General features: G+C 62.4%; 2 protein-coding genes across 3 annotated transcripts; one reads left to right on the top strand and one right to left on the bottom strand.

The window, feature by feature from the left end:
• Positions 1–4: 4 nt before the first annotated feature.
• Positions 5–3,562, bottom strand: FBL (fibrillarin; the record flags this gene model as incomplete). Its single annotated transcript, XM_055799927.1, is given in 7 exon segments — positions 5–169; positions 404–423; positions 922–1,033; positions 1,649–1,690; positions 1,692–1,820; positions 2,893–2,992; positions 3,499–3,562. Coding segments are annotated over 6 exon segments (540 nt in total), but the record flags the coding sequence as incomplete, so codon positions are not given.
• A 3,401-nt stretch (positions 3,563–6,963) lies between these two features.
• LOC101914101 (cytochrome c oxidase subunit 6B1) lies at positions 6,964–9,886 on the top strand. 2 transcript variants are annotated; one of them, XM_055800666.1, is made up of 4 exons: positions 6,964–7,108; positions 8,705–8,823; positions 8,956–9,056; positions 9,731–9,885. In XM_055800666.1, exons 1-4 carry the CDS (start codon positions 6,966–6,968, stop codon positions 9,782–9,784), a joined length of 417 nt encoding a protein of 138 aa, XP_055656641.1. In that variant the 5' UTR covers positions 6,964–6,965; the 3' UTR covers positions 9,785–9,885. The 2 variants fall into 2 exon arrangements, with proteins under 2 accessions (XP_055656641.1, XP_055656642.1); XM_055800667.1 differs by having other exon boundaries at positions 7,026–7,149; positions 9,731–9,886.
• Positions 9,887–10,459: the final 573 nt, after the last annotated feature.

The raw sequence follows: 10,459 nt of genomic DNA, 5'->3' as shown, positions 1-10,459 counted from the left end.
ATACTGGTGCATACTGATCCATACTGGTGCATACTAGCCCATACTGGTGGCTTACCTTGATGGAGATGACAAAGTGGCCACCGTTGCGCAGGAAGTTGTGGGCGTTGAGGGCCACGATGCGCGTCTGGTCGGGCTGTGCCACGTCGGCGAAGATCACATCCACCATGCCCTGGGGTGGGGGAGGGGGACACCTCAGTCACGGGCACCCCAACCCCCACCCATCCCCCACCCCGGACACCCCAACTTGTCCCCGAGACCTGGGAGACCCCAAAATACCTCCCAGCCACCCCGTCAACCCAGCCCTGCCCCCAAAAATCACCCCAAGAACCTCTCGGAGGTGCCTTGAAGGACCCTCCAGATGTTTCTCCAGGAGCTCAGAGAACCCCGAAGTCTTCTCCAGCACCACCAAATGCCTCCAAGAGTTTCACAAAACCCCAAACTATGTCAGAAACCTCTTGGAGACACCTTGAAGGACCCTCCAGACCTTCGCCAACACCTGCAAACCACCTTGAAGGCCACCTAGATCTTCTCCAGAACCTTCTAGAGACTCCCAAAGTCTTCTCCAGCACCACCAAATCCCTCCAAGAGCCTCACAAAACCCAAAAACCCACCTCAGAAACCTCTCAGAGGTGTATTGAAGGACCTCCAGGCCTTCTAGAAAGCCTCCAAACTGCCTTGAAGACCACCTACATCTTCTCCAAAACCTTCTAGAGACCCCCAAAGTGTTCTTCAGCACCACCAAATCCCTCCAAGAGCCTCACAGAACCCAAAACTATGTCAGGAAACATCCCAGAGGTGCCTTGAAGGACCCTCCAGACCTTCTCCAAGACCTCCAAACCACCCTGAAAGCCACCCAGATGTTCTCCAGAACCTTCTGGAGTAGTGGTGGCGCCTCACCGATGAGCATTCGGGTACTTGTGGGGGGTTGCCGGGCGTCCTCAATGACCGGGATGACGTTGGTGCGTTTCTTGGCCACGTTGATGAGGTCCCGGCCTGAGCGGTGGGAGAACTCGACGGCATAAACCAGCCCCTCCTGGAGAGGGGGACAGGTCCTCATGGCGGGGGACATCTTCAGGGGACATGGGGCCACCACCCAATGGACTTCCAGATCCAAGCCCACGGAGATGCCACCTCCAGGCTGTCCCCAAACCCACAGAGATACCACCTCCCCAAGCCCATGCAGATGCCACCTCCACGTTGTCACCAGCCCCCTGGAGATGCCACCTCCAGAAGCCCATGCAGATGCCACCTCCCCAAGCCCATGCAGATGCCACTTCCAGAAACCCATGCAGATGCCCACTCCCCAACCCCATGGAGATGCCACCTCCAGAAACCCATGCAGATGCCCACTCCCCAACCCCCATGGAGATGCCACCTCCAGAAGCATGTCCAGATGCCACCCCCCCCAGCCCCCTGAAGATGCCACCTCCAGAAGCATGTGCAGATGCCACCTCCCCAGCCCCCTGGAGATGCCACCACCACAACCCTGTGCAGATGCCACCTCCAGAAACATGCGCAGATACCACCTCCCCAACCCCATGGAGATGCCACCACCCACAAACCCCATGGAGATACCACCTCCAGAACCCCATGCAGATGCCACCTCCTCCCCTCCCCCTCCCCCCAGGTGGTGGCCCCGTGTCCTCACCGGCCCCACGATGTCGGAGACGTGGGAAACTGTTGTCCCCGAGGGCGGCGCCCAGGTACAGGACCTTGGTCCCCGGCCGGATGTGGATCTGGTCGATGCCACCCAAGATGGCGGCCGCCAACTTGGAGCGGAAGGGGTTCCAGGCACGGTACTCCACCTTGGTGTCACCGTCCTGGGGACAGGGACACAGGGGGACAGGTCACCTGGTGGTCACGGTGTCCCATGGACACCTCCAGCCACCAGTGCCAGCAGTATCGCCTCCCAGTGCCACCAGTATGGAGCCGAAGAAGGTCCATGGTGGTGGCCACCATCTTGGTGACACCACCGTGAGTCACTGTCATGATCATGGGGACATCAGGTGACATGTCACCCACCAGCTATGGTGTCCCCATGGACACTTCCAGCCACCAGTGCCACCTCCCAGTATGGAGCTGGAGAAGGTTGTGGTGATGGCCACCATCCCTGGAAGTGGCCAACACCCTGGTGCCACCACCTTGATGTCACCATCCCGGAGACAGGGACACGGGGGGGACAAGTCACCTGGTGGTCATGGTGCCCCCGTGGACAGCCCCAGCCACCAGTGCCACCAATATTGAGCCGGAGAAGTTCCTGGTGGTGACCAGCACCTTGGTGGACACCACCATGAGTCACTATCATGGGGGACAGGGACACATGGGGACACGTGACCCACCAGCTGTGGTGTTCCATGGACACCCCCCAGCCTCCCAGTGCCACTTCCCAGTGCTCCCAGTATGGAGCTGGGAGAAGGTCCTGGTGGTGGCCACCATCTTGGTGGAACCACCACAAGTCATTATCATGATCATGGGGGCCATCAGAGGACACGTCACCCACCAGCTGTGGTGCCCTATGGACACCCCCAGCCTCCCAGTACCACCAGTATCACCTCCCAGTATGGAGCTGGAGAACGTCCTGGTGCTCTTCTCTGGCTCTCCCAGTGGCACCAGTGCCTCCCAGTTGCCCCCCAGCGCCCCCTCCCAGTGCTTGTCCAGTCCCTCCCGGTTACTCCCAGTCCCTTTCCAGTCACGCCCAATCCCCTCCCTGTCCACACCCCAGTCCCTTCCCAGTTCCCCCAGTCCCATCCCAGTGCCTCCCAGTCTCCTCCAAATCACCCCCAGTCCCTTCCCCAGTTCCTCCCAGTCTCCTCCAAATCACCCCCCAGTCCTCTCCAGTTACCACCAGGCCCTTCCCCAGCCCCTCCCAGTCCCCCCCAGTGCTCCCAGTACCTCCACCGCGATCTCCGTTTCTCCCCCGTACACTGACTCCCCCGGCACCAGGTTCCGTGTCACCCAGCGCATCCTCACGGCCCCCGGCAGATGAACACGCCTGGGGGAGGGGCAGCACCCACGGCACAGAGCTGCCCCACAGCCCCTACCCCCCAGAGTCCCACCCCCACCCCCCCCTCCCCCCAAGGACCCACAGCCCCCTCTCCCACCCCAACAGCCCCTCCCCCTCTGCTTCTCCCTCTTCCCCCACAGCCCCCTCCCCCCAGGATCCCCTGCCCCTCCCCTCCACCCACAGCCCCTCCCCACTCCCCCCAAGGACCTCCCACCCCTCCCCCCTAGAGCCCCTCCTCCACCCCTTGCCCCTCCCCCCTCTCCTTGTCTCTCCCTCAGTTACAGCCCCCTCCCCCCGCAGCCCCCTCCCCATTCCCCCCCAAGGGACCCTCCGCCCCTCCCCCACAGCCTCTCCCCTCTAGCCCCTCCCCCACAACCCCTCCCCTTGCCCCCTCCCCCAGAGCCCCTCCTTCTCCCAGCCCCTCCCCACAGCCTCACCCCAGCCCCTCCCCCCCTCCCCCTTCCCCCTCCCCCCCAGCCCCGCCCCCCACCCACCTTCGTGCCGATGTGGCTCCCACCGTCACTTTCTTGCCACCCTTGAAGCCACCGCGGCCGCCCCCTCCCCCCCGCCCCTCCCCCCACCCCTCCCCCCCCCGGGCCGGGCCGCCCCTCCCCCGCCCTGCGGAGCCACCCCCGCGGGGCTGGGAAACTGCCACCTGTGGGGGGGAAAGGAAAATGGGGTTACTGGGAGCACTGGGATGGGGGGAGGGACAGTGGGAATGGGGAAGAGGCACTGGCTTTACTGGGAGCACTGGGAAAAGAAGAGGGGCAGTGGGTTTACTGGGAGCACTGGGGAAAAGAAGAGGGGCAGTGGGTTTACTGGGAGCACTGGGAAGGGGGTGGAGAAGCGCTGTGATTACTGGGAGCCCTGGGAATGAGGGAGGAGGAGCAGTGGGAATGGGGGAGGGGGCTCTGGGAATCGGGGAAGGGGTCATGAGTTTACTGGGAGCACTGGGAAGGGGGAGAGGAGCACTGAGGTTACTGGGAGCACTGGGAAGGGGGGGAGAGGCACCGGGTTTACTAGGAGCACTGGGAATGGGGGTACTGGGGTTACTGGGATCACTGGGAAGGGGGGGGGAGCAGTGGGAATGGGGGAGGGGCACTGGGCATACTGGGGGAGGGGATGGAGAGGAAACTGGGCATGCCGGGAGGAGGCAAAAGGGGAGCTGGGTATACTGGGAGTGCAACCTAGCATACTGGCGAGGGGGACAAAGGGGAAACTGGGCATACTGGGGACATACTGGGAAGGGATGGGGGGAACTAGGCACACTGGGAGTGTGACTGGGCATACTGGGGGAAGGGCAGATGGTAACTGGGCATACTGGGGAGCACTGGGCATACCGGGGAGAGAACAGAGTAGGGAACTGGGTGTACTGGGGAGAGGGTAGAAGTGGAACTGGGCATACTGGGGGAGAGGACAGGGGCTAACTGGGCGTGCGGGGGGGGAACTGGGCATACTGGGAAGGGGACAGGAAGTAACTGGCGGGGGGGGGGAGGAGTCAGACGGGGAGGGCATGGGGGTTCCCAGTGCCATACTAGGAACACTGGGAGGGCCCCACTCACCTCGGCCCCCCCGGAAGCCGCCGCGGCCGCCGCGCCCCCCCCGGGGGCTGAACCCTGTTGGGAGCCGCCGTCAAACTGGGAGCACTGGGAGGGACTAGGAGCGCTGCAGAGAGCTCCCAGCTCCTGCCCAGTAACCCCCCACTGGCTCCCAGTATTCCCAGTTTAGGTCAACTACCCTCTTGGTCACCCCCCAAGTACACCCCAGCTGCTCCCCAGTCCATCCCAGTTGCCCCCAGTGCCACTTCGTTCCTCCCTCTTAACCTCCCAGTCTCTCCCAGTGCCATCCCAGTTACCCACCAGTCCCTCCCAGCGCCATCCCAGTACCCCCAGCCCCTCTCAGTTGCCCCCCAGTCCTCCCAATGCCCCCAATCCCATCCCAGTTACCCCCCAATCCCTCCCAGTTATACCCGTCCCCCCCAGTACATACCAGCTCTCCCAATGCCCCAGTACATCCCAGTCCTATCCCAGTTACCCCCCCAGTCCCATCCCAGCGCCCCCAGTCCCTCCCCAGTTACCCCGTCCCTCCCAGTCCCATCCCAGCCCCCCAGTACATCCCAGTCCCCCCTCTGTCCCTCCCAGTGCCCCCAGCCCATCCCAGTTAGCCCAACTACCCCCAAGTAAATCCCAGCCCTCCCAGTGCCCCCCAGTCCACCCCTAGTCCCATCCCAATTACCACCCAGTCCCTCCCAGTTACCCCCAGTGCCACGCTAGTCCCTCCCAGTGCCCCCCCGTACATCCCAGCCCTCCCTGTGCCCCCAGTATATCCCAGTCCATCCCAGTCACCCCCCAGTCTCTCCCAGTGCCTGTTACCCCCTAGTTCATCCCAGTCCCCCCCAGTCCTATCCGAGTTACCACCCAGTCCCTCCCAGTTCCACCCAGTACATCCCAGCCCTCTCAGTACAGCCCAGCCCCCCCCCCAGTTACTCCCTAGTCCCTCCCAGTCCATCCCTGACCCCCCCAGTCCCATCCCAGTTACCCCCCAATCCCTCCCAGTGGCCCCCAGTCCCATCCCAGTTACCCCCCAGTTCCTCCAGTACATCCCAGCCCTCCCAGTTATCGCCCAGTCCCTCAGAGTCCCATCCCAGTCCCTTCCAGTCCCCCCCAGTACATCCCAGCCCTCCCAGGGCCCCCAGTCCACGTCCATCCCACTCCCATCCCAGTTATCCCCAGTCTCTCCCAGTCCCTCCCAGTTACCCGCAATCCCCCCAAGTAAATCCCAGCCCTCCCAGTGGCCCCCAGTCCTATCCCAGTACCCCCCAGTCCCTCCCAGTGCCCCCAGTCCCATCCCACTTCCCTCCCAGTCCCCACCTGGCCTCATCCCGCCGCTGCTGCACGCGGGCCCACACGCGCCTCTGCCCCGGATCCGGAAGCGCCGCCCCGGCACCGCACATGCGCGTCCCGCCCCCTCGGCGTCAAGGCCCCAAGCCGGGCGGAAGTGCCCAGGGAGGGCAGCAGCGGCAGTGGTTGCCCGGGTCCTAGAGCCCGCCGGAGACCCCGAAACGCCCCTGGGGACCCCCCAGGGAACACGGAGGGTGCTGGGGGGGATTTGGGGGGTTCTGAGGGGCGTTTAGGGGTCCGGGGGGGGGTCTGGGGACAGAAACGGGGATTTTGGGGGGTCCGGGGGGGGGGATTTAGGGGGTCCTGAGGGGTTTTGGGGGTGCTGGGGGGGATCTGGGTACAGAAATGGGGGGTTTGGGGGGTCCTAGGGGGATTTGGGGGGTTCTGGGGCCATTTTGTGGGGTCCTGGGGGGGTCTTTGAGCAGGAATGGGCCATTTTGGGGGGTCTGAGACCCATTTTATGGGTCCTGTGGAGGGGTCTGTGCTTAGGGATGGGCCATTTTGGGGGGGGGTTGGGGGGATCCTGGGGTGATTTTGGGGGGTCTTTGGGCAGGTATGGGCCATTTTCGGGGTCCCGGGGTGTCCTGGGACCAATTTGGGGGGTCCGGGGGGTTCTTTGGGCAGAGATGTGCAATTTTGGGGGTCCTGGGGGGGTCTTTGGGCAGGAATGGGCAATTCTGGGGGGTCTGGGGCCCATTTTGGGGGTCCTGGGGGGTCTGTGCTTAGGGATAGGCCATTTTGGGGGGTCCTGGGGGGGTCCTGGGGTCATTTTGGGGGTCTCGGGGGGGGGGGGGTGTCTTTGGGCAGGAATGGGCCATTCTGGAGGCTCTGGGGCCCATTTTGGGCGTCCTGGGGTGGTCTTTGGGCAGGGATGAGCCATTTTGGGGGTCCTGGGGTCCCCAGAGGGTGTTTGGGGGTCCTTGGGGGGTACTTCCGGGTAGGCGCGGGGTCCTCCCACCGCGGGCGACGCTCAGTCCTCCTAAGTCCTCTCTATGGCCGCCGCGGTCCTCCAAGCTCCCGCCCCCACCCTCCGCGTGTGTCGCTCCACCCGCCGCATCTCTATGGCCGCTCGGCTTAGGTTCGCAGGGCTGGTACTACGTCACTTCCGGCGGCGCGCTGCGCTTCCGCTGCGTCTCCTTGGTTCCAGTTCCGGCTCGGGGGCGGCGGTGGTGAAAGTCACTTTGAGTCGCGTCGGTGGTACCGGGTGAGGGGGGGGAACTGGGAGCTACTGGGAGCGCTGGGGAGGTTAGTGGGGGCTACTGGGAGGGCACGGGGGCGTTGCTGGGAGGGTTACTGGAGGCACTGGGGCGTTGCTGGGAGGGCTACTGGGAGGTTTACTGGTGGCGCTGGGGGGTTACTGGGAGGGTTATTGGTGGCGCTGGGAGGCACTGGGACTGTTACTGGGAGGGCTACTTGGGAGGGCTGCTGGTGGTACTGGGGCATTACTGGGAGGGTTGTTGGTGGCACTTGGCTGTTACTGGGAGGGCACTGGGGAAGCACTGGGGGGCACTGGGTGGTTACTGGGGCTACTGGGAGGCACGGGGGGCTACTGGGAGGGCACTGGGGGGGTTACTCTGGGGTTACTGGGGGGTACTGGGTGGGCACTGGGGGGGTTAATGGGGTGTTACTGGTGGCACTGGGGGGATTACTGGGGGGTTACTGGTGCCACTGGGTGGGGTTACTGGGAGGCACTGGAGGGCTACTGGTGGGTTACTGGGAGGGCACTGGGGGGGTTACTGGGCGGTTACTGGTGGCACTGGGTGGTTACTGGGAGGGCACTGGGGGGTTACTGGGAGGTTACTGGTGCCACTGGGGGGGTTACTGGGAGGCACTGGAGGGCTACTGGTGGGTTACTGGGAGGCACTGGTGTGTTACTGGGCGGGGTTACTGGAAGGCACTGGCGGGGTTACTGGGAGGGCACTGGGGGGGAGGTTAATTAGCCCGGGGGGTGTAATTAGCCGCACTAATTTGCGCCCATTACCCTCCTTTCTCCTACACAACTGGGTTAATTATTGCTGAGGGGGTTAATTATCCTGGGGGGGACTATTAATGCTGAATTAGCTTAATTAACTCCTAACTAATTAGTAGAGCTAATTAGCCCTTTTGAAATTAACTCTGGTAAAGCTGTTTGTTTCCTAATTATTGTTAAGGAGTTAATTAACGAGTATCTTTTGTGTATGTGGGGTGGTTAATTAGTCCCAGAGAGAGTTAATGACTTTGAGAGGAATATTAATTAGTCCGGGGGGGTTAATTAATCCTGTTAATTAGTTACAGAGTAGCTGGGTCTGTCCTTGGTGGTGTTTGTTGTGGTGTTATGGCCACAAACGATGGATTAATTACTACCTGGGGTGATTAATTATCCCAAGAGGTGGCTAACTACCCTCAGAAATTATTAATTAGCCGTGTGGGTGTTAATTAACCCTGTTAATTAGTTAATAGAGTAGATAGGTATATCCCTGTGGCTGTTCCTTACTGGTTTTGTTGGTGTTATGGCCACAAATGATGGTTTAATTACTCCCAGAAATGATTAATTATCTCAAGGGGGGACTAATTGCCCTCAGAGGAATATTAATTAGCCCAGGAAGGATTAATTAGCCTTGTTAATTAGTTAATAGAGTAGCTGGGTTTGTCCTTGGTGGTGTTTGTGCTGGTGTCACGGCCACAAACGGTGGATTAATTCTCTGGGGGGGGGTGGGGTGGGGGGGTGGTCGTTGGGGGGGGTGTGTGTTAATCACTCCGGGGGGAGGGGATGGCTAATTAACCCCTTCTGCATCATTAACGAGTGCCGGCTGCTAATTAGGCCGCTAATTAGCATGGCGGAGGACATCAAGGCCAAGCTGGAGCGTTACAAGACGGCTCCTTTCGACAGCCGTTTCCCCAACCAGAACCAGACACGCAACTGCTGGCAGAACTACCTGGGTACTGCCCCTCCCCCCCCGGTCCACCAGGGACCCTCCAGGGGCCACCACGGTCCCTTCCTCCCACCCGGGGGGTCCCCTCGGTGTCTCCTCAGTGTCCCCTCACCCCCCCACCCCCCGCCCCCCCCCACAGATTTCCACCGGTGCCAGAAGGCGATGGCGGCCAAAGGGGCAGACGCCAGCCCCTGCCAGTGGTACCAGCGGGTCTACAGGTCCTTGTGTCCCACCTCCTGGGTGAGGGTCCCCAAAGCTCACCAGGTGTCCCCAAATGTCCCCAAGGGTCAATAGGGGTCAACAAGGGTGTCCCCAAAGTTCTGCAAGGGTCAACGTGGGTCACCAAGTGTGTCACCAAGGGTCACCAGGAGTCAGCAAAGGTCAACATGGGTCACCAGGGGTCAACATGGGTCAACAAGGATGCCCCCAGGGTCAACAAGGGTGTCTACAAGGGTCAATGAGGGTCACCAGGGGGTCCCCAAATGTCACCACAGGTCCCCAAGGGTCACCAGGGGTCAACAAGGGTCCCCAGGGCTCCCCAAATGTCACCAAGTGTCCCCACGGTGTCCCCATGGTGTCTCCATCGTCCTTGGGTCCCTCAGGGGCCTCCAGGGTGCCCCAAGGTGTCCTCAATGTCCCCAAGATAGTCCCACAGCCCTCACGGTCCCCCAGGGTGTCACCAAGTGTCCTCAGAGTGTCCCCAGGGTGCCCCCAAGTGTCACTATGTGTCCCCAGGGTGTCCCCAAGTGTCCCCAGGGTGTCCTCAAGGTGTCTCCAAAGGTCCCCAGGGTGTCCCCATGGTCCTTGGGTCCCTCAGGGTCCTCCAGGGTGGACCCAAGTGTCCCCAGGGGGTTTGTGTCTGTGTGTCGTGCCCCGCACCCCGGTGTCACCTTGTCCCCTTCCCCCCCCCCCAGGTGACCACGTGGGACGAGTACCGCGAGGAGGGGACCTTCCCCGGCAAAATCTGAGCAACCCCCGCCCCTCCCCCACCCCGGAGCTGGAGGGGGGGGGAGGGGACACGGGACACCACTGAGGGGAGGGACACACACGACACACACTGCTGTCACCCGCCTGGTGGCCAATAAAGGAGTGAACTGGTCACTGGGGTGGTTTTACTGGGGGGGGGGGGGGGAGGGGATGGGTGGAGGGAGGGGTCGGAGGGGGTGGGGGAGGGGACAGATCAAAGCCACCGACCACCCCTGGGAGCAAAAGTTTAATGAAGAAATTGGGGGGGATGGGGACACAACTCGCCCCTCCCCCCCCCCACACTGTGTCCTCTTCCCCCCCTCCTTGGGGACACTACGGGGCCAAGGGGAGGTGGGGGAGGGGCAGCAGGTGGCCCACCAGGTCCCCCGGGGCCACCAAGGTCTGTCCGAGGCCTCGCAGCGGCAGCACTTCCAGCAGCTGGCCTGGGAGGGGGGCGTGGTGGCCACCAACCACCCTTGGTGACCACCAGCCAGTCCTCATCCACCAGCCACCTGGTGGTCCACCAGCCACCTGGTGGCCCACCGGCCACCCATGGTAGCCCATCATCCACCTTGTTGCCCACCAACCACCCCATGGCCCACCAGCCACCTCGTTAGCCACCAGCCACCTCGTTGCCCACCAACCACCCATGGTAGTCACCAGGCACCCCTGGTAGC

The sequence above is a fragment of the Falco peregrinus genome, chromosome 3 (genome assembly GCF_023634155.1).
Source record: "Falco peregrinus isolate bFalPer1 chromosome 3, bFalPer1.pri, whole genome shotgun sequence".
NCBI classification, from domain to species: Eukaryota; Metazoa; Chordata; class Aves; order Falconiformes; family Falconidae; genus Falco; species Falco peregrinus.
This window is presented reverse-complemented; position numbering and strand designations above follow the sequence as displayed.

Excerpts from the sequence above, each read along its gene's own strand:
- LOC101914101 (XM_055800666.1), top strand. The coding sequence starts at position 6,966 with ATGGCCGCTCGGCTTAGGTTCGCAGGGCTGGTACTACGTCACTTCCGG. Across the intron at positions 8,824-8,955 it reads CTGCTGGCAGAACTACCTGG|ATTTCCACCGGTGCCAGAAG; the intron begins GTACTGCCCCTC and ends CCCCCCCCACAG. Across the intron at positions 9,057-9,730 it reads CCTTGTGTCCCACCTCCTGG|GTGACCACGTGGGACGAGTA; the intron begins GTGAGGGTCCCC and ends CCCCCCCCCCAG.